At 39.4% G+C, this 23,976-nt stretch overlaps 1 protein-coding gene and 1 pseudogene across 1 annotated transcript in view; both read left to right on the top strand.

Moving 5' to 3' along the window:
- Positions 1-23,219, top strand: part of ATG4C (autophagy related 4C cysteine peptidase) — a 28,609-nt gene extending 5,390 nt beyond the window's left edge. Inside the window, exons 3-11 of the mRNA XM_035122968.3 lie at positions 629-712; positions 3,795-4,028; positions 5,056-5,386; positions 8,409-8,479; positions 11,416-11,552; positions 13,224-13,302; positions 14,006-14,082; positions 17,025-17,144; positions 20,587-23,219. Of these exons, the coding sequence (XP_034978859.1) occupies positions 629-712; positions 3,795-4,028; positions 5,056-5,386; positions 8,409-8,479; positions 11,416-11,552; positions 13,224-13,302; positions 14,006-14,082; positions 17,025-17,144; positions 20,587-20,757 (1,304 nt within the window). The 3' untranslated portion in view covers positions 20,758-23,219. The remainder of the gene's footprint in view (positions 1-628; positions 713-3,794; positions 4,029-5,055; positions 5,387-8,408; positions 8,480-11,415; positions 11,553-13,223; positions 13,303-14,005; positions 14,083-17,024; positions 17,145-20,586) is intronic.
- On the top strand, positions 2,455-2,598 carry LOC118089570 (U2 spliceosomal RNA; annotated as a pseudogene).
- Positions 23,220-23,976: the final 757 nt, after the last annotated feature.

The raw sequence follows: 23,976 nt of genomic DNA, 5'->3' as shown, positions 1-23,976 counted from the left end.
CTGCTCTCAGTAAAGAGAAACTCAAAAGACATAACTATTTGAAGACTTTTTTATTTTTTTTAAAACCAGCCTTTAATTCTGTTGCTGTTAAATTTTTATTGTTTGCCCTGGATTTCTGTTCCTTATTTTTAATGTGCTTTTAATCTAGTTGTTTTTCAGCCCCAGTTAGCCTTTCCTTCCTCTATGCGAGGAGGAGATCAGGGCTGAATCAGTGTGAGCAACCCCTGCTCACAAGTTCCCATGACCATGTTGAGGACTGAATATGTTTTTGTATTTGATTGCTTTGAGTGTCGCCTTTCAGAGGGATGAAGTGAGCTGGATAGAAATTTTGTATAAATATTTATTTATTTATTTGAAACATTTATATACTCAATACTATGTTTCCACTAGTTGTTACTCCTGCCTGGAAAGTGAAACTTTTTATGTACTGTATGCTTTTTTAAACACGAACTATTTAACAAAGTTAGCATAGGAATAACTTAAACCCTATTTGTGTTGTCCAAAGCAGAGGAACTTGTTTTTAATAAAAGCTGAGACTGCTTATTTTCTTCCTTGTTTTCTGTGAACTTCATTAAAGTTGGCCTGGAGATCATTTCTAAATGTCTTACTTCGCTTTTCTTCTTTACAGGCTGGGTGTTGAAAACAAAAACATACTTTAGCAGAAATTCTCCTGTCTTTTTGCTGGGAAAATGCTACCATTTCAAGACTGAGGGTATGTGCTGCAAGCATGTAACTTGCTCTTCAGTCCAAACGGACATTGATGCATATACTGTATATTACTGCTTCCTACTTGCAATAAGTGGCTGCTGGAAAGTCTTACATTCCATATGTGGAGGATCTTCCTAGGACATTTAAAGCTCTGTTCCCTTACTTCCAATACACCCGAAGTTGTACAGACAGCTACTAACACAATCTAGTCTTTGTAAAGGCAGCATATACCTCTCAGATCCTCTCTACTTTGTTGAGGACGAGTGCAGCTGGAGGGTTGGGTAGTGAAGGAGAGGCATGCATAGGCCTCAAATTCTTTATAGTGGCTTGTGAGCATTTGCTGACTGGGCAAATAGGGCTTTGTTAAATCCTATGCCAATTCGTCTGTGTCTAGGCAACAATGGTGCTTATATGTCAATTACAGCCCTGCCTTAATGTCAGTTACCGTATTTTCTTCCTTTTTTCTTTCTGCAAAAGTTGTATGCAGGATACGGTAGTTGTTTCTATAATATGGGGGAATGATATAACAAAAACCAATACAAACTGGCAACTGCTTCTGTTTGTCTTCTCATTTTTATATAATTTTTTCTCGTGACATTTCCTTTAAATATTCTGACCTAAAGACACTGGCTTTACTTTTACTCCCATGGAGTGAAGCTTCTAGCTGTACAGTATATTCATTCCCTATGGCAAATACCTGTAAGCTCAAGTTACAATTTTTGTTTTATTATTTTGTAGAGATTTCTCACAGTGGGCTTTGTAAAGCAAATATGTTTATTCGGCTGTACGCCCATCATAAAACACAACACAACAAAACAAATCAAATAAAAACCGCAGACTCGTACAAACCACAGATAATATAACACAATTCACAGCTCACAAGGACAAATATTCCCAATTCAAAATACATATCTTGAAGGTTTAAGATTAAGATTAAAAATTTAGGCGCCTAACTAAAATCAATATCTGATGTCATTAAAAAAAATAAAATTTGGACTGGATGGCCCTTGTGGTCTCTTCCAACTCTATGATTCTATGATTCTAGGACGGCTGTTAGGAATTTAGCAACCTGTAGAGTGATATAAGGGTCCACATCTTGAAGAACCCAGGCTAGCTGAAGGTCAACTGGATTGTCAGCCATAGGCTGGATTATGGAGTTTAATATACTAGCACGAGCCAAACTGTACATAGGGCAGATAAACATAACATGGTGTAAAGATTCAGTTGATTTCATTTCGCAAGCACACATTGAAGAGACTTGGCCCTTAGTAAATCTATGTCTCAGCACGTTAGTTGGAAAAACATTGAACCTAGCTTTAAGGAAGGCATATCGATGAGACGCGGCTGTAAGCGTTGTTAAGTAGGATGGAGTACGGTAAATAGGGGTTATGCCGATATTTAATGGTGAGCAGACTCCCCCGCCAGCTAGACAATTTTGGTATAGCTCCGCATCATCCCACCTTTGGTTTATACACCTTTTTGCTGCATTTAAATCCAGTTTGAGCAATTCAGAGGGAGAGATCTCATGGGACAACAATTTGGCATGGATTTTTCCGGTCCACAAATTTGTGAAGTCATCCCGCCACATGCATTGAATAAGATAGTGGTTCGGGAGTTTATGCCATAGGGATATCCAGTAAATCAAAACTCGCCTCCATAAGACTAACTCAACTGAAGGGATCTTCATTTCTAAACGAATAGCAGCATTACTTACGCATGTTGGTAATTTTAAGAGTCGACGTAAGAATCGCTTCTCGGCCTTTTGGCTAAGATCAAGTGTAGTGGGCTTTGTATTGTTAACAGTTCTTTTTTTATATAATATTTTTTTATTGATTTTACATAATAAAGAAAAAACATACAGAACATATTATCCCCCTTCTTCTACCCCCCCTCCACGAGCCTCCTCCTGCCACGAGAGAGTCCCATGAAAAGTGGGCAGTCGAAGGTGGTCCATTTTATAATTGCGTTTGTCCACCCCACCCCACCCCCAGAGCCCCTCCCTGCCACCAAGAGGCTCTAGTATGACAGGGAGAGATGCAGGCGAGTGCCCACCCAACTATCTAAACAAACATTATTGATTAAAACACAACAACAAAAACAAACATATCCCATTTTCAAATTCATAATTTGCTTAACATTGTGACTTCCCCAGATACCTCCCAACTGATTTTCATTTTTGACCAAATTATATTTTCATAACAGTTTCCATATGACCCAATTTCAACTCATTTTCTTTAACATAAACACTCTTACAGCTAATCCTTATACCTAAACTTTATCTCTTTTTCTTCTTAAACATATTCCATCTTTTCCTATCCCCCCCCTCCATAGGCCCTCTCCTGCCACGAGAGAACCCTGTGGCTGGTGGACAATCCAAAATGGTCCATTTTATAATTGGGTTTTTCACCACCCCTCCCCCCCCGGACCTCCCCCTGCCACCAAGAGGCCCTAGAATGAAGGAGATGAATAAAGGCAGTAAGCCGCCCAACTACGGTATCTACCTAAACATAAATTTTCTATTTAGCCTACACCTCTGCCTATTTTTCAAACTTCATATAAACTTTTTTTATATGGCTAAAACACTACTTCCTAATTTCTCAGTGGGTAGACCGACTCCCATTTTTTAAGTCTCTTCCCCTAGCCAAATTGTCCGAATTAAACTCCAATAAATCCAACTCACATTTTTAATCCAAATCTTTGGGAGAATTGATCGCTGTAGCCTCACAGTCCTGCAGCGTCGCACTTTGAAGTTAGTGATCTGATGTCTGCCGCGCCGCAGCTCTGATCCCCCCGCTCTTGGGGGCTCAAAACAGAGCCTTACCAGGGGGGTAGCCCGCTTTTGACGCCCGCCAGACGACCTGACCCCAAGCGCTCGACTTGCGGGTTTTCGAGGGAATCCGCTTTCTTCAAAGTGCCGAGGTACGCTCCGCTGAACGGACCTCCGACTACGATGGCATTGCGACCAACCGGAAGTCCCCTACTGTTAACAGTTCTAATAAATTGTACAAGATTTTGCAGTTGGTTAAAACAAGTACTGGTAAACTTTTTTAAAAAACAAGAAGCTTGTTATGTCTCTCTCTTTATAGAGTCAAGTGACACATCACCAAATGGGTCAAATTATGATATAACTGACGAAGGGTTTTCAAGAAACGTGGAAGAGTTCCGTAAAGATTTTATTTCCAGAATATGGCTGACATACAGAGAAGAATTTCCTCAAATCAAGGGCTCAGCTTTAACAACAGACTGTGGCTGGGGCTGTACTCTGAGGACTGGCCAGATGCTTCTAGCACAAGGACTTATTCTTCACTTTCTTGGTAGAGGCAAGTTCCCCAGATTTTTGGTCTATTCAGTTGGCTTTTAGTTTTTGATTTGAGGGAATAGGTAACCACGATAATTGGGCTATGTGTGCTTATGAGAATGAAGTGTGTTAGAATTGTAGAGTTCGAAGGGACCACGAGGGTCTTCTAGCCCAAACTCCTGCAGTGCTGGAATTGTACAACGTGCAACGGGCTCGAACTCACAACCGTGAGATTAATATTCTCATGTTCTACCAACTGAGCTATCGTGAGTGTTAGCCTTTCAAATTCAGTAGTTACATGCAATGCTTATTTGGTTGTTTTTTAAAATGATTTTAATAGTGTGTGGGATGTATTGGTGGATGTTGTGAAACTCTGTAAAAACCATAATTATGCAATCCTTTTCCAAAATGGACGCAACTTTCTAATGCCTGTGTTTGGCAAGCATGAATGTATATGTTTTCTTCCCCCCAAATATGTTGCTCTTCTAATGTTTTTACCCCAAAGATAACTTGACTTTTGTTTTTTATTTAGCATTTGAGGCAGATGTAGCCTGTTCCTAAATCTTGCTAAGGCAATATCTTGTTGCAATGAGTTTCACAACCTAGTTGTAAAATCATTTTGAGGAAATTGCCCATTTAATAATTTTAAATGCAAATTAAAACAATTCAGTTTAAACTAAAATTTATTCTAACTTCTTGGAAACCGTGTTTAATTCTTGGAAAAATGAAAATTTAATTCAACTGAAAAAGTTATCAGTTAGGTTTGGTGTATTTCAATGACATTTCTTAATTCGTCGATGCCCCTTAATCCTGTTCTGTGTGAAAATATTTCTATGTTGTGATGGAATCGTTATAAAATCGGTGTTGCTGTCCTTTTATTCAGAAACTCTGGGGTAGTCTGGCTGATGCTAAATCTCTGTTGTTTAGTGTAGAGAACAGACAACTTTAAATGTCTTTAAAAATTTCACCAGATAATTTTAAACGAATAAAAATTCTTTAAATTGTTTACTAGCAGGCAAACCATTAAATATATGCTGTGTTTGTCACAGACTGGACGTGGCCAGATGCATTTGTCATTGAAAATTCAGACTCTGAATCATGGACAAGTCACACAGTAAAAAAGCTCACTGCATCCCTCGAAGCATCACGTACAGGAGAGAAAGAATTCAGGAACCAGTCAAGCCACCACAATCAAGCCCCAAGGGGGAACTGGGGGAACGGAGAAAGGAGGGATGAACACTTTCATCGAAAAATAATATCATGGTTTGGCGATTCTCCACTTGCAAATTTTGGCTTGCATCGCCTAATAGAATATGGAAACAAGTCTGGGAAAATAGCTGGAGATTGGTATGGGCCAGCTGTTGTAGCACACCTTTTGAGGTAAAAACAAACTAAATTGTCTTTCTCTAATGTATCCAATGGAGAGAGAGCTCATTTTAGCACTGTCTTGAGATTGTCAGCTAATTAGAAAGTAACAATTAAAGCTTTAGCTATATATCCTTGTCTTTAGTGATTCAAATTCATAGGATGTGTTCCAGAAAGAAGAAAAGGAAGCAGTAGTGAATATTTCACTGTTCAAAGTTTCTTTTATTTCTGAAACATTTCCGTTGGGCTATTCTAGACTGCAAAGATTTGTTCCAAACCTAGACTTTTCGTAGGGTATCTTGAATGAAATGTTCTAAAAACTAACAGCTCTTTTAACCTTGGAACATGCATAACATTATAGACTACTACTTCTTCTTTTTTTAATACTGTAACCTGGGGGCTGTAATGTACTGATAGTGTAATGAACTGTCAGAGTTTAAAATTGATGTTTTCAGCATTTCTTTGCACACATCAAATTCTTTTGAAATTGTAAGTGTATGGGACTATTAATATTATAATTACATAATAGTAAAAGTAAAGGGTCTGTGACATTCAGCCTAAATTGAAAAAAAAGGAAAAAGCTGAAAGTCAGATTTCTCAGTACAGGGTGCCTTTATGTGCCATTTTTTTGGACACCATTGATTTTGTATTTTTATAGTCTTATGTTCTAGGTGGGTCCCAATATGGTCATAAATTGAATCATTAAACCTTCTAAGCACAAGAGGCCAAAGTGCAGATGTAAATTTTTACATTTATATAGATGCAGGAGTCATGTGCTGCTTGTATAGCAAGAATATTCACCTTGAATGAGACTACTGGGAAATAATGCAGTGTCTTCAGAGGTGAAGGTTATTTATGTATCCAGTTGAATTTGCAGAGATAAATAATTGGAATTGACATGGAAAAATTACTAATATTTTCCTAGAATTTCACGTTACACTTTTAAAAAAAGAAGCTTCTAAGGTTTTCATGTTCAACTTGAGTATTTTCTGTAAACCAATACCACCAGAAATTTATCCATTGCATAGCCACCTTATCTCTTCATCGTACACCCTTTCCCCACCCACTTGGATCCCTCATACAACTTGGAGCTGATTGTTCTACAAAATGCTCTGAGGCCAGGAGTAGCTAACCTTTGGGGACAATAATGATATGCATACTTGCACGGGAGTATTTCCCACTGAAACTGGTGGGCCTTACTTCTGAGTAAACAGGTTTGTGCATTTAACTTTTGAGCTAAGGTCATATAATGATTACATATACAGATTGGGTTGGATCCAGACTAGTACAGTGGTACCTCAGGTTAAGTTCTTAATTGGTTCTGGAAGTCCGTACTTAGCATACTTAACTTGAAGCAAACTTTCCCATTGAAAGTACAGGTAGGTAGCCGTGTTGGTCTGAGTCGAAGCAAAATAGAAAAAAATTCCTTCAGTAGCACCTTAAAGACCAACTAAGTTTTTATTTTGGTATGAGCTTTCGTGTGCATGCACACTTCTTCCAGACAGGTCCACAGAGTACTTAAATTGAAAGTACTCAACCTGAAGTGTACTTAACCCGAGGTATGACTGTAATGATATACAGTCCTTGTGCTCCTGGAAAAGCTTTTGCAAAGGGTTGGTGGACCCTGCAGAACAGTATGGGATGTGATGGTGGAAGATCAGGGGAAAATCAGGATGAAGGGTGAAGAAAAGCCTTTGCCCCCTTTCCCAGCAGAAACCCTCTGCCAAATCCTGTGGAGGGACAACCCATTATGTACTATAACATGCTCCCAAATCCATTTTACCATGTGTATATGTGGTTGGTTATGACTGATGGTAGATTTCCACTGTGAGTACTCTTTATCATAACCTGTTTGTAACATGTTGGCACATTATAGTGGACAATTAGCTTTCTTCACACATTTCAACAAAGATGTGTGCAGCTTCCCTAACTCAGATTTTTCAGCATTTCTTTTTTAGTAAAAGAAGATGGGAACTATACTAAAACAGTTTCAACTTGGTGAATTAGCTATCTGCGGGTGGCGCTCTGGGTTAAACCACAGAGCCTAGGGCTTGCTGATCAGAAGGTCAGCGGTTCGAATCCCTGCAACAGGATGAGCTCCCGTTGCTCAGTCCCTGCTCCTGCCAACCTAGCAGTTCGAAAGCATGAAGTGCAAGTAGATAAATAAGTACCCCTCCGGTGGGAAGGTAAACGATGTTTCCGTGTGCTGCTCTGGTTTTCCAGAAGCGGCTTAGTCATGCTGACCACATGACCCGGAAGCTGTACGCCGGCTCCCTCGGCCAATGCCGCGAGATGAGCGCTGCAACCGCAGAGTCGGTCACGACTGGACCCAATGGTCAGGGGTCCCTTTACCTTTTAATTGGAAGTAAGCATAATGAAAAACAGACTGGTACAGTGGTACCTCGACTTATGAACGACTCAACAACCGAATTTTTCGACTTACGAATGGGGGTAATGTCTCAACATCCGAAAGGAAACCACTGCGGTTTTAGATAGGGATTTTTCGACTTACGAATTTTAAGATAGGGTTGCTTCGACTTACGAATTTTTCTGTTTCCAATGCATTCCTATAGGAAATCGCGTTTCCAATGGCGTTTATCGACTTAGGAATTTTTCGACCTACAAAGGTGCCTCCGGAACGGATTAAATTCATAAGTCGAGGCACCACTGTATTGTCTTGTGATGCTTGTTTTTTAATTGCTTTTTCCCTTGCTTGCCACATTTTGCAGTCTGCAAATTACACTTGTAGTTCATCTTTGTGGCAGATTAAGGCTGTGCTTTTCAATGCTCCTGCCTAGTCTATTTCACCGGAGTAGGTGATTTGAGGATTGTGTCCTAATAAAACTGCTAGCACATTTGCAAAGCTAAGCAGGGTCCGGTGGGGTTTCAAATTGAATGAGGAACCATGTGTTGAGATTATTTCATTGAAGGGGGTTGGACTAGATGATCCTTGGGATTGCTTCCAACTCTATGGTTATGATTCTGTGCCTTAATTCTGTGCATTCTGTGAACCTAAAGTAAGCCTGTTTGTACTTAGAAAAGCTGTTGAAGAGTCAAGAGACCCTGAGTTACAAGGAATAACTGTCTATGTTGCTCAAGACTGTACAGGTAAGTGGGGTATATTGTGCAGTATTCTTGACCAATGCTAGAGTTAAATCTTACATTTCTTTGTGAGGCTAAAAACATAAGAGTTTGATCCAAACATAAGAGTTTGATCCATTTTGCGAGTGGATAGGAACATTTCAATTTGTACTCCTCATGATAGCTTCCTGACCATAGCTGCCAAGTTTTCCCTTTTCTCGCGAGGAAGCCTATTCAGCATAAGGGAATTTCCCTTTAAAAAAGGGAGAACTTGGCAGCTATGTTCCTGACCTCAACATTCCAGAGGACCTACTTATTCTCAACCAGATTTTTTTTTTTGCTTGGGTGGGGGAGTCCCACAATGCAAACTGATCCCCACTGACATTCTTCTGGATCAAACGCTTTACAAACAAAGTTACATATTAAAATAAAAAAATTCCTTCAGTAGCACCTTAAAGACCAACTAAGTTTTTATTTTGGTATGAGCTTTCGTGTGCATGCACACTTCTTCAGATACAGTGAAATGGAAGTTTCCAGGCACTTATGTAGAGAAGGGGTGGGGAGGGGTGGGGATGGGGAGGGGGGATCACTCAGAAGGGTGGTGGAAATGGGTGATTGACTGACTGATAGCTGTTGATGACCGCAAACGACTGCAAATGGTTTTGCATGAAAAAGCAAGGGTTGAGATGGCTGAAGATCGCTTATCATGTATAATGAGATAAGAACCCGATATCTCTGTTCAAACCAGGTCCCTCCATGGTTTTGAGCTTGGTGATAAGTTGCAATTCAGCAACTTCTCTTTCCAGTCTATTTCTGAAATTCTTTTGTAGTAAGACAGCTACTTTGAGATCTTGTATAGAATGTCCTGGGAGATTGAAGTGTTCTCCTACTGGTTTTTCTGTCTTCTGGTTCCTGATGTCAGATTTATGTCCATTTATCCTTTGGCGTAGGGTTTGGCCTGTTTGTCCAATATAGAGAGCTGAAGGGCACTGTTGGCATTTGATGGCCATACCAAAGCTCATACCAAAATAAAAACTTAGTTGGTCTTTAAGGTGCTACTGAAGGAATTTTTTTATTTTACTTCGATCCAGACCAACACGGCTACCTACCTGTAACCAAAGTTACATATTGCAAAACTTCATATGTAAATAAGATTAATATTAAGCATTTGGGTTAGATTGTAAGCTCCATGGGGCAAAAAGCTCCTTGTTGTTTTACTCTTAAGGTGCAGGGTAAATCACAAATGATAATTACTGAATTCCTGGGGATCAGTGTTGCTGCACTGACTCTTAAATGTTTGTTTGAGTAACATTTTATAATGCTGAAATATGGAAGCCTTTTCTTTTCTGATACAACCAGAGGATTGTGCACTTCTGTAGCATCTGCCGTGAGCAGGTCCTTTGAACTTATTGACTCAGTGTTTCGGACTCATCCTTCTTTCCCAACATGCACAAACCATTTTAAGTGATATATTAATTCTTTTTTCTCTATGGAAAAAAAATCTGAGTAATTAAAAGTATAGTTTAAGAAAGCCATATTCTCTTTCCTGTGCTATTAGATCAATGCAAAAAGTTAATTTCCTTCTGCCCTGGAGTAATAATGAATGTTTTCACTTTGCATTGAATACTCAAATATATCAGGCAGGCAATAAAGCAAACACAATTGCGGTTTCCTTATTGGACGATCGCAGCATAAATGCTCTGATTATGTATGTGCTGCTTCCAGGCGAGGTTGGATACTAATGCTTTTGCTGGAGTACCAGAGGGAGATGCGTAACACTAGGCTTCTGGTAGAGATGCTGCTGTGAGTGATCGCCCCAAAGCTGTAAGAGCATAAGAATAGACTTCTGGATCCGGCCAGTGACCCATCTGGTCCAGCCTCCTATTCTCACAGTGGCCAACCAGATGTCTGTGACAAGCCAGGGCATGGAACAGAGCACAAGGGCAACACTTTCCCCTCCCATGGTTTCTAGCAACTGGTATTTGGAAGCGTTGCTACCTCCAGCTCTGGAGGTCAAGCACAGTCATCTTGGCTAGTAGCCTTGAATAGCCCTCTCTTCCATGCCCCTTCCACCCCCTGGAACAGGACAATGTTAGCAGCAGCTAGAAGGTCTGTGGGACATCTCCAAACCAGGTATGCCTATGGTTTTCCCAGGCTCAACTGCTTTCTTTCCTAGCAAAAGTTCTTGTGATACCTTAAAAGACTTGCAGATTTCATTACGGCATCAGGTTTCATGGCTATGCCATAATACAGTGTGGTTGTTTTGAAGCTGCCACAAGACAAATTGCTGTTTATGCTCCAGCAGATTAACAGAACCCTCTGGAAATCCCTTGCTTTGACATATCTCCATCGGTGTGCCCTAAGAGGGAGAGATGGCGAGCCTAACCTCATTTGCCTGGGAGTAAACCCCATTGAATTCAATGCAACACACAGCAAAATGCTGTTTTCAGTTGGACTCCAAGATGCTCTTGGTGCAGTGCGTGGGTGGACTTCATGCTATATTGACATAGCAGTGGAAACCTATTCATTTCGTGTGCATGCACACGAAAGCTCATACCAAAATAAAAACTTAGTTGGTCTTTAAGGTGCTACTGAAGGAATTTTTTTATTTTGCTTCGACTCAGACCAACACGGCTACCTACCTGTAACTATTCATGACTAGTGAGCCAAGAAGCACCAGTCCCATCAGTTCATGTTACAGCAGTTGGGCTTCATGCAATGCAGGGCTTGTGGCATCTCTGGTTTCTGCACCTAGGCATGCACACTCACATGCTTCTGGTCCTCACATGTTTCTGGTCCTCAGTGGGAGGACACAAGAATCCATGAGGAGGTCCAAACAGTGCCAGTTCCCTCCTATCCCGCTTATAATCAACAGATACCTTGTTTTTTGTTTGGTTTATCCAGTGTGTGTTTGAAAATGCATTTTTAAAATCTCCTTTACATTTCATGTTGCCTCATTCAAGTTTACAAGTCCGATGTTACCGATATGCAGTGCTCTTTCGCGGATTCTGAAAAATCGGATGCCAAATCTGTCATCATATTAATTCCCGTGAGGCTTGGAGGAGAAAGAACCAACATGGAATACCTAGAGTTTGTGAAGGTATGAAACGGGTTTCAGTGTCACTTTTCAGAAAGTAACACTAGATGGTATAAAAAGACAGTTAAGGATGGAAATCTTCAATCTATTAAAAGCATTTATGATTTTTACGGTAGTAGATCATAAAGTTTGACTTCAGAAATTTGAAATTTCAGTATGCAGACATAATTGCAGGGCTAGGATATTCAATGTTAAACCAGTTATAAGTATTCCAGTCCCTAAATGGCTGTCTTGCTGATGCAGTAATTCAGGATAAAGACCGATCTGATTTCACCTGTATTGGTGGTTCATTCAGTGATGCATCCTTGATTTTAAAATGTTACCTAGGATCTTCATCTGTTCCCCACACTTAAGCAGCTGATTAGTGGCATTTACATTAACAGCATCCGTTTTCTGTCTCAGTGGTGCTAATAATCAATTTAAGACTGTCATGGAAGCCCTAAAGATGACTATCTCAAATATCAGCAATAGTGTGCCATCCCTTCAGTTTATGCTCTTGTGACCCTCCTTTTCCGTAAAACACTCGGATATCAAAATTAATAAGCATGTTCAGACACTGGGTGGTACAACATCCGCTGCTGCAGCCTGTTGTACCCATATTGGCTGCTGTACTATAGATGGTTCATTGTAATCTCTCAGTTTGGAAATTGTCCTATCCTCTTGCCTTTTTTACACACTTCTAGTCCTCCCTCTGAGAAAAATTCTTTACCTGGGCCTGTAAAAATGCTCTTCTGAATTAATGGAAGTTGTTCCTAAAGGGAAGAAAAGGGGACCAGCCCGGCTTCTATTTTCGCCAAGTACTCTTAAGAAGCAAAGTCTACTTGGTTAGTCAGGGGTTCAGAGGCTGTGCTAGATGAAATAAAATGACAGTGTGGCAGCTATTTGCTTAGCCTGCTCCAAGTGTGAAGGTTTTAAATTTAGGATTTCCTTCTCATTTGCTTTCTTTTCAATGTCTGGAAGGACAAGTGTCATGCTCCATATGTACATGGACACACAATGGATAGCACCAGTTGAAAGAAAAAGAGGATGCGTTTGATTTTTCTTGTCAAAGTAGTTGTAGAGGCCAGGGAACCTGCACAGGCTTTGTCAGGCACATTAGCATGCAGTCCTTTGAAATGAGGACCTTTAGATTCTTCATCCCACAGCACTCTCTCAAATGCTCCTTAGTCTCAAACTCACCCCGAGTGCCAGGCTTGTTTGCTCCTTCCCTCCTCATTGTGGTTCAGTGCCTGGGTGTTTTCACCATTGCTGTTACTGTTCTGGAATGGCTTATCCATGCTTCCTGCAACCCCAAAGTCCTGTGCTTTCTCTGTGCCAAGGTGGGGAGGAGGCCACTTCCTCCCTGGGGTGGCGAGGATGCTTTTGGAAAGTGCAGTTCAAGCAGATCAGCCCTTTTGTAGCCTTCTGCTTCGCAGCAGAACACTGTGAGATAGAAGGGGCGGAGCGACCAGAGATGCCAGGGACTGGCAGGCCAAGGGATTCAGGCAGCCCACAGGTTGCTCAGTTCACCTCTGCCTCACGCTTTCTCTGAATGCCATTCTTAGGTAAATGGTACAGCTCTGCTTTCCTTTTGTAAGCAGCTTGTACTGAACAAAATTAGCCAGCATTGAATTAAGGCTACTGTGTGGTAATCCTGCCTCTCTTCCCCGCCCCATTTATTTATTGTGATGACAGGGGATCTTGAGTCTTGAATACTGCATTGGTATTATTGGTGGCAAACCTAAGCAGTCATATTACTTTGCTGGATTTCAAGGTTAGTATTTTAATAAGGTATGTCTTTTTCAGTGTGGTGTGCCTCTTCTCTTTTCTCCTCCCCACCCCCTCCCACCCGCCAAGCTTGGGAGTTAATAGAAACCCCCTGGGAAGTGGAATGATTAAAATAGCAAAATGAGTACTTTATTAATCAGACTCACCAAAGTCCAGTCATTTGTCATTTGCCCTATATGGTAATTGGATTCTGTAAAATGTACATTTAATTTTCTTTGTTGCACAAACAAGGCATAATTTATCTGTTTCATCAAACTCTGTGAGCCTTTCACTGCTTACTACCTGGCAGATCTTGGTTATATATTTACCCTTTAGTAGTTTAAATGGTACAAGTTGATGACCAAATGACAAGCAAATATGTTCTTCCTGTCATGATGAGGGAGTACAATGCATTTTTCATATGCAAACTCCTGGAATATAATTGTGTGTTTGTAAAAGTAATTTTATCTCCAAAAATTAAATGACAGTCTCATCACTTTATCAAAATTCTGCTTCTACAAGCATATTTGATTATGCAAAAGTTAATCTGTCCTGCGAAAACCTACGCTTCAGTCAATGAATATCAGCCTGGCAGGCAGTTACTTGCTGGGGGTGTCTTTCCCCCCACGGTTCTGCATAGAAATTGGATTGTAAGCAGTGTAATAATAAGGTGTTTTTTGAATTACTTGTCTTTTGTTTTGTCCTTGTAGATGACAGTTTGATTTACATGGATCCTCATTACTGCCAGTCTTTTGTAGATGTCAGCGTAAAGGATTTCCCCCTCGAGGTAGGATGGATAAAGAGCCAGCACTGTTTGCTTCATATATGAACCAAACACTAATTACTTAGATCGTTTCTCTTTCTTTCTTTCTTTCTTTCTTTCTTTCTTTCTTTCTTTCTTTCTTTCTTTCTACATAGAATCACAAAAAGGAATAAACTAAAAAACGAACCAAGCCAAATTCATTGCTGATGTTTTGTATACAGTGGAATACATATCTTCCGAATTTGTTTGTGTGTCAGATTTTTGCTTTGAGACAAACAAAGTCTAGTTTTGGTGCTTCTGCAATGGGAGTAGCATAACCACACTCCTTGTTACTCCCCTCCCACTTACAGGAATTTCAAGTGCTGAGTGTCCAGCTTCACTGCTTTGGGAAGGAGAGTTCTCTCAGTTGTGTGTGTGGTTCATACATAAACAGCTCTGTGCTCAGACTAGATGTTGCACATGTGGGTGGGAGGGATCCCCATGACTTTCCCAGGCTTGGAACTAGGGGAAGGGCTGTATCTCTGTGGCAGGGGATCTGCTTGGCATGCAGAAGGTCCCAGATTCAACCACTGGGATCTCCGGGTAGGGCTTGGAATGTTCCCTGCCTTGGAATCTTGATGAATCTCTGCCAGTCAGTGCAGACAATACTGAAATTTATGGACCAGTGGTCCGACAGTTTCCTAAGTTCCTATGATATAGATGGCGGCCACACACAAAACATTGGGGAGTGCAATGCCTCTGTTATGCCCCTGGGACTGTTTATGGAGCTGAAAGCATGTAGATGGAAATAGTTCTGAGATTATGAATGCCTTTACTTGACCGAAGTTGACTTGCAATGCAAACCTATGATACTTGAATGCAACGGAAGGCAACATCCCGCAATGAAGGTCACTACTACCAGCAGCAGCTAGCCCAATTTACAGCTAGTCCATATCCCAGGAAACACAGGTCTCAGGAGCACAGGAGTGTTGAACCTGTGGCCTTCCAGATACTGAAATCCACAGTTTCCATCAGCCAGCTTGGTTAGAGTCAATGGGAACTGTAGTCCAACAACATCTGGTGGGCAGTAGGTTCTCCTCTTCATATTTTTTTAAAAGGAAGTTTCCAGGCCTCTGTCAAGGGGCTAAACTTGAAATCTGTTTGAGCAACTCACAAACAGACAGGGCACAACAGCCCCACCCATGCTGTGTTTAAAATGAGCTAGCACTTTTGAGCTAGCACTGATGAAGATCCTAGTCACTCCTACAGTCTGCGCAACTCATCTACTCAAAAGGGCCTTTTCTCTCACCCCACTTGAGCAATTTACATCAATTGTGCACAGTTTAGCTACTGCCACTCAGGCTCAGACATTTTTCCATCTGGATTAAATTGTGCAAATATTTTTAGCTTGTGTGTAATCCTCAGATTTAGTAGTGAATAAAATAGATTAGCACATATATATCTATTGTAGTATTGTTAAAAGACTTTTAGCAGGTAGCAGTCCTAGATGAGAAGTTAAGGAATGAGAAGTTAGGTTACAGCAGGTTGAGAGAGAAAGGAATAGATAGATGTCTGTGAATTATAGTTGTCTATGGAAACAATTTCTTATTAAAGTAATATCTGTTGGCTCAGTTCTTCAGTAATCATTTTTTTATAACAGTGTCTGGTTCTCCCTGATGTCCGAGGTAAAATGGCTACCTGAACGTATGTGGCATAACAAGAACATGCCAATTTGGGTGGTCTCACATTGCAAGAAGCACTCGTTTAACAACTGAATTGTGGATCAGAACTTAATGTTGAGTGCATGTAATAATAATCTGTCCTTGTCTAGGGGGTGTCAAAAACTAACAGAAATTGCTTTCTTATTGTAGGTAACAGTTCTGCTAGATTTCTCCATATCATATGTTTTCAGAATTGATAAACTGTCCAGGCTAAGTTGAAAATCAATCCAGTCTGCAGTCAACCTACAGAATCTATTTGTTTGGAAGAGCCTGGCTGCTGTTCTATGCATGTAGAGTGTATTTTCTAAGCATTGAGATAAAACCCTGGATGTGCCGCACTGCTTTTCAAATGCTGCTGAGCCATCCCCTTTTGTGTGTGTGCCTGTCGGGAAACTTCTGATTAATGTATTATATCACTGAATTTCAAAAATAAGAATTATTTTTCTAAAGTGGATAAAATATTCTAATACTAGGTTACTTTTCTCTGTATTGAAGAAAAGTAGAACTATGGAATCTCACTAATAAAAATGCATTGCAATGGAAAAGATACATCAGTGGAAAGGAAGTATAATGAAAAATTATTTCATCCAGTTCTTCTAAGCCCTTGCAAATGTCTGCAAAACAATAGGGATACAAGCAGCTATCAGGGGATTGTTATTGCTAGTAGATGCTGGCAGTAGGTCTCCAGGTTTTCAGAAAGTTTTCTTTCCCAGTCTTCCTTGGCAATGCAAGAGACTGATCCTGTGGTTATTTGCAGGCAAAGCCCATGTTCTTGCCTGAAAAAGTCAGCTGGGTCATGAAATGGTCAACTTCTCTTTTGATAAAGTTCCTCCGCTGGAAACAGTCACTTAATATCCTTCATGACTTGCATTTTGCAGATTCAAATGTGCAGAGAAAAGCGTGCTTGTTACTTTAGAAGTGCCAAAAATAAGGAATAAACAACACTATCTTAAAATACTTGCAAATTATGCCAAATTCCTTTTCTTGCAACACCCATGTTTTTCCACATTGCAGTTGGAGATGATAGGTTTATTACTTTACTTGGAAAAAAATAGGAAATTTTGGATTTTTTTGAACATTTAGTTGACTTTAGCAGCTCTCATTTTTACCATGTAAAAGTGTTTTTTTGTTAATTGAACTGGTAAAACTCGGTCAATTTCATGGAAATGTTTTATGAAACATTCGGAAACAGGACAAGTAATTGTATCTTATATCAATCATTTTCTCTTGTGCTTTTAAAGCATTTTAAAAATCTTATAATTACAGTCATTCCACTGCCCTTCTCCAAAGAAGATGTCTTTTAAAAAAATGGATCCTAGCTGCACTATAGGGTTATATTGTCCAAATGTGCAAGCCTTTGAAAGGGCTTCTGAAGAAATAACTAAGGTAAGTACCCACATGATGAAACTGATACTTCACCTTGTCATCCTTTACTTTTATATTATTTTATTTTGGAACATCTTAAAATATAACTCTTCAAGATATATTATCAAGGCTTGAGCCACTGATATATACTGGCAAAGATAAATATATAAGCCCATCAGCAATATTTTGTGATCCCATTACATCAGCACAATTGAATTGTGAAGTCTAGATAAAGAAATAGCTTAAGCAGATGATTCAGTAACTACTTACACAAGAGTATTTTCAGCAGATATGCCTATTACCAGAGAAAATGGCCTTTCTTAAAAATAATCTGCATCTTAAAAGGCAGTTCGGGGTGGGGGGATCACTGACCAAGTTTAACTGAATTACATGGGGTAAATGATCTTGCAACGCATGCATATGTGTATTGTAGAAGTTAAATTAACTCTGAGATAATTTCCCCCTTCTCAATTATATCAAGACCAAGTATAGGATTGTCCCACTAGGTGGCAGCATTTAAACGAAAATATTTATGCTGAAAGCTTCAGACATTGAATGATCTTCTACACAAAAAGAATCTCTTAAAAGGCAATCAATTCCTTGGGGATGACTTTAAATGGAAATATTAAATCAAACTAAATTGTGCATTATTATTTGTTAGTGTAAGTATGTTTGTTACATTTACAGATAAAATATTATTACTATGTGTTAGCACCATTTTAAATTTACTGTGAAAGTAAGCACATCCTAGATACAAGCAAACACAGGGTTGTTTATTACATCTGATATAAACTAAGAAAAAGGAAATAAAATTGTTAAATTTAACACATAAAAAGGCAACAGCCACTATATTTGCACGGTAACACACACCAATTTCTCTTAATTGTTCATGCTCACTCCCATCTCCTCTTCTGTTTGTTTTCATCAAGCTAACATAAGTAGTTGTCTTGCTCAAAAGTATGATAGACATTTAAAACTATGGTGGTTTAACAAATTCTTGTCTGAAAGATGGCATAGGAGAAAGCTTTCCTAGTACCACTCTTACAGCACTTAGGGTGCAGTCCTATGCATACTGTGCAAGTCCCATTGAACTCTGATTTGCACTGTTAAAGCTGCTAGGTATTGTGAAGTGGAAACGTGAAAGTAAAAAATAAAAAGTAAGGATCTAGGAAGAACCCATGTCATGTTGACTCGTTGGCCTTGTTTGCATCTAGCAGTGAGCCATGGTCAGAAATAAAACATGGCTTGTCATGAATGAATGACATGCTGGTGCACGCTGCTCAGTTTGCATGTAATGCTAAGCCAAGCTTTGTGGTTGGTTTCTCCTGGAGATGCTTGCAGGATGGAGCAGGCATGATTGACCAGCAGGCACCAGCACATTGCTCGTTCATAGTAAGTCATAGTTTGCTTCCGGCCATTTTTGTTTATTTTGCTTGATAATTGAATCTACCTTCTGAACAATTAATAGATGTTGGAGGCCCAAGCTTTGCTCACATCCTTCATGAAACGTAAGAGAGGGAGAGAGAAAATATGCTGCAGATTTAATAATCCTAGAAAGTAAGGAGGCATTCTGGAGAGGGGAAGGCTTAGAGAGTGGCTTGTCCAAGGCTATAGGGTTCATAGCAGAAATTGCATTTGAACTAGACTTCTTGGCTCATAGCTTACATTTGTAGTCACTAAATACATTGCACTGCTTCTTAAGAATTCCGGAGATTGGAATTTTCTGTACAGAAGACTGCCTCAATCAAAATTACTTTTCTTGGGAATTAACATCATTTTGGTTCTGATTACATTGCATCATTTTTCATGTGCATGCTTCTACAGGAATCATTCTTTTGAAAAGAAAGTACTACATACCTTAGAAGCCAGCCCCTGTATCAGCAGGGAGGTGTAGTAGTTCTGTGTGATTGTCTTCCTAAGTGGGGAATTGTTCAAGCAGTGGTACAGAACCAGATATTTTAAAAGTCTTTCATCTCCTTTGAAATGGTCAATGCGTACACCATTTCATTTTGTGAGAATCTGATAATTTGGTGTGAAATTTGATAACAATCTTTTTTTCTTTCTCGAGCTAGTTTCTAGCTCATGGCTAAATGTGAATTTGGAAATATATAGGCAATGTCTGAAGATAGCTCAAAAAGCAGACCAAGGAGGGCTTTCATTTGGTAAATGGGTTTCAGCCCGTCAATGCCCTTCACAGCTCCTGTATCACATTTCGATTTTGTAGGTCTTGAGTGTCAAAGATTTAAGAAGGGTAAAAAAATAGTTAATCATTTCCACAGTTCTGTGGTCTGAGTTTCTTTACATTCCCTTAACAGTCAGTATTTAGGGAATCATGTGGTTTATTATATCTAGTGTCCTCCATACAAATTTAACATGAAGCCACTAGACTAATGTAGATCGTCCTCACAAAAATGTGTATGTGTGTGTGTGTATGTGGACACATAAATTTTCATCTATAATGGGAAGAAACTCATCAGACACTGAGTAAGTGGGGAGCCGCTTTTACTTAGTCGTGGTGGTGGCTGTCATGTTGCAAGACACCTGTCAATTAGGAGGGGAAGGCCTGCCAGCTAATTTCACAGGCTACCAAACAGCCATCAGAATGCCGTGAACTTCTGTTACTGATGTGGGCTGAATTGATCCAATAGCCAAATGATAAAAGGTTGTATCCAATTATCTTGTCCCTTGAGATCTGTTGCCCTGTACCACCTTCCTAAAATGTTCCCCTTTCACGTGAGCCTCCTTTTTCCGTCTCTCCTCTGCTCACCACTGATCATGTCTCAGTTCTCCTTGCCCTTCTCTTTCACAATACTATCAGAAGGATATAATTAAACTGGGGTAGAATAAAGTATAAAACGGCAGAGCACAGTAAAAAATGTGGAATTTGATTTTACTGCAAGCATGGCTTTCCCGCTCCTGACTGTTGTTGTTTAATACCTCATTCTGCTTAAACATTTTTTTAAAATTGTTTTGGATTAAATGTGCAATTAGAACTATTTTTGACCAGTCCCTCATGTAGATTAATCTGTAGACTAATGTGGCTTTTTAATATGGTGCTGTAACCATATACGTAATTTAGCTGATTAAAATTATAGCAGTTCAAAGAGCTGGTGTGAAGCTTGGCTTTGAACTTATTAGGTTTTAGATGTTATACAAGAAAGCTGACTGTGTATGATTTGTTTATCATTTGTTGTGCTTTAGGTGTAATTCTACCATGCAAATAAATGGGTGTTCTAGGTACAGATCTAGTGTACACACATCTCTGATAGGTAGATGTGGCATCGCGAGGTGTGCCACAGACATGAAAAAGATTTATTTGGGATGATTTGCATGCCCTTTGTTTTCTGCTTGGTGTTAAAAATGAATGCTCAGTTGACAACGTACACATAGTTGGAATAAGAGCAGTGCAATTTTTTTTTGTCTTCTAATCAGTGTTTTTCTCTGATCCTGTGTTTAATTGTAGATCCTGAAATCCTCATCTAAGGAGAACTACCCTTTGTTTACCTTTGTAAATGGGCATTCTAGAGACTATGATTTTCTGATGAGTCCAGTCCTGGAAGACAGAACCCTTTTCTCTGAGGATGAAAACAAAAAGTTGAAATGTTTTAGTACTGAGGACTTTGTCTTGCTGTGAGGACATTTTATTGTATTTATTCATTTGAAATATTTATGCCCCATCTTTCCACCTGTCAGGATCAATAATGTGGCTTAACATTTAATATTAAAAACAACAGATAAAACCATTAGACAGCTTAACCGAAAGCATCAATTCACAGAAAGATAGAAATAAAGCAATCTAGGTCTGCTACTGATGATCAATTCCACCATTTTCTAAATCCCAAAAAGTTGGGGAGGTGGGCGAAGAACAAAACAAAAAAAAACCCTCTTGGAAGAGAATCCCACACTCTAGGCACCACAACAAAGAAGACCCTGCTTTGCATAGTTACTCTCAACATTTCTCAGGGCAGGGGAGTCAGAGCAGAGTTTCTAGCTGTGGCTCAAGTGAAGCCATTGCTTCCAGGTGCTGAAGATTCACACATGGGCTAATAAATACTGTAATTTACCTGTCTGATTTGCCTGAGGGAGAAGCAGAAAGGTGAAGCAAGTCCTGCCCCCCCCCCAAATCCCATCTCATGTATGAAGTGGCATCAAGTTGGGATATATTAACTATCGTTTGGACAGCCCTTCTCATAGCGAACCCACAGTGGTGCAAGTGGTGGCCCTACCTGAAGCAGATGTATGCTCCTAGGTGTACATCTAGGTGTGGTTTATCAGTTTGCATTATACTTGATGGGAAGCAGTAGTCTTGATGCATGTGAAGTATCGGAGTACATTCTTGCCCTGAAAGCAACACCAACATCTGTAAAGGCGTTGTTGGCTTGGCCTCAGCAGCTGACTTATTCTCTAGAGTTTTGGATTTGTCCACCAAGCTTGCCATAACATAGTTTTACCTGCTGTGGCAGTTCCAGAGAACAGTAAGACAACAATTTCCCTTTGAAAATACATGTGTTGTGTTCTTGTGGTTTCAGATTTTGCCAACGTCTTGTTTTTTTAAAACACCCTTTCTTAGATAGTTGATGAATAATGAAATGATGTTAAAGGAATAAATCATTGTTTCAGTTCAAATATAGTAGAATATTGAAGAATATGTGCCAGAGTTACTTTCTTTTTATAGTTTTGCAGTGTAATCTAAACATTCCCTATTCAAATCAGTTTTTTGACCTTGACGCCACATTAAGGTTTGGTTTTTGTTTCATATTTTTTGGGATCCCCGATTCAGAGTATCTGTGGTGAACTTCATTCAACCCACTAAAAGGCAGCCGGACATGTGAGATAACTTATATGGCGAGTTTGCAGTATGGATTCAAATCCGTTGAGAACAAGTTTTTAGGATGTTTTCTTAATTTAAGATTAATGTGGATAAAGAGCCAGCAAATAAAAATATTAGTGTTACTCTGTCTGAACTCCCATAGTGTTTAATGACATAATCATGAAGTGCCACTTCCAGTGTGCATCTTGCTCAAATGTGCATCTACTTGGGGGGAAAAAACAACACAGTAATATGGATGCAATTGTGAAAGCTGAGCTATGTAAGTGCATTAAGGTGCTGCTTAGCAATATTACCTTATAATGGCTAGTCATTAAGATCATAGTGGAACCTTAATAAGAAGAGCTAATACAGTATTGGCTTCTCCCACAATTTGAAAAGGTACGTTACCAATAATAATCTGCAACCAATCATAGCAGACACAAACAGTTATTACACGGGTGCTGTTTGTTTTGTTTCCTGTCTCCAAATACAATTTGGATGCTTATAATACTAACACTGTAGCTTGTAAATCAAAGCATATAACTGCAGGGTGAGAAGTTAACAACAGACACGCAAGGGGATGGTGATCTGGTTTGTGGTACCTCTAGCCACTGATGTACATTTAGAAGTACCAATCACTTAGCATGTAAATCTCTAACAGCAGGCTTAATTTCAGCACAGCGTATTTTAAATGCACACAAATAATATGGGGAAGAAAACTCTTGCTTTATTAAATATGAAAATATTAAATGCTCATGCCTTCATTTTAAAAATGTATCGTTTCCCCTGGGATGATTTTTTTCCTGCTTTCTAAAGAAACAAGCTATGTAAAATGGCCTGGCTATTGGTTCTGTTTGTTGTAACCCAACATTCTGCTACAGTTGTCTTGTCTGAATAATAAGCTCCCTGTACCTCCTTTTTACAAGGATGACAAAAGGACAATTTATAGACATAGCACAAAACTTGTCTGAAACTGTGCCCAATGCAGCTAAATGGGAAACTTGCAAGTTGAATGATGGCTCATTCAGTGGCAAAATGTTTGGGAAGTCTTTTGTGGAAGTAAGTTCATTGTGTTAAGTGTGGCTTGCTCTCTAGTAAGTGGTAAGCAAATCTAATGCACAAACTTTTTATTGGTACATGACAATAATGGTAGTGTATTGATTGTAGTATATCTGTATATACAGTTGTATATTTTTCATTAAACAGTACAAAAGACCATTTGTACATTTCTGCCTTCTTCTGTGCTTCTAAACTAAAGTCATTCACATTATCTTCATCTTATTCGATACCTTTAGTTGCTTTCTTTTTCATGAACAAACTTACCTTTCGCCATTTGACTAGCCCCCGAAAGGAATAAAACTTAACTAGATTGTAGTTTATGAAGGAGCAAAGTTCTCTATGGCAGATCAGTAAGACTTTTAACTTAGGTCTTGAAAGTGAGACCTTATATACTCTATCAAGAAAACACAACATTCTAAAATATAATTCTTTTAAGAACCATCAAAATACATTTTCTCCTCTGTCATGTAGAGCACCTTTAAGAGACATCTGAAGGCAGCCCTGTTTAGGGAAGCTTTAATGTTTAATAGATTATTGTATTTTAATGTTTTGTTGGAAGCCGCCCAGAGTGGCGGGCGGGGTATAAATAATAAATTACTATTATTATTATTATTATTATTACTACTACTACTACTACTTGAACTAGACATTGTTCTGTCAGCTTGTAGCCAAAACAAGGTGTGCCATAATTCTGTCTCTTCACAACAACTGACAAAAGGCCTTGACATTTTTACAAATAATCAGATCACCAAGCTTAATAGCACAGCCCAGTTTGGGGTGGGGTTGTTATAATCTTTTCCATTTTGCTCAGTGTTCAAGTTGACTAAACTATTGAAATATTTCTCTGGGTTAGCACACTCCAATGCATTCCCATGTAACTTGGAATGTTAGTTTTGCATCGTGTCACTGCCTGCTCTGGCCCCCATCCTAGCTTTGGGACATTCACAGATTGTCCTAAAAGTTTGTGTTACAGTACTGACAAGT

Source organism: Zootoca vivipara, chromosome 7 (assembly GCF_965207765.1).
Source record: "Zootoca vivipara chromosome 7, rZooViv2.hap1.1, whole genome shotgun sequence".
Lineage (NCBI taxonomy): Eukaryota > Metazoa > Chordata > Lepidosauria > Squamata > Lacertidae > Zootoca > Zootoca vivipara.
The sequence above is the reverse complement of the archived record's forward strand: the minus strand, read 5'-3'. Positions and strand labels throughout refer to the sequence as shown.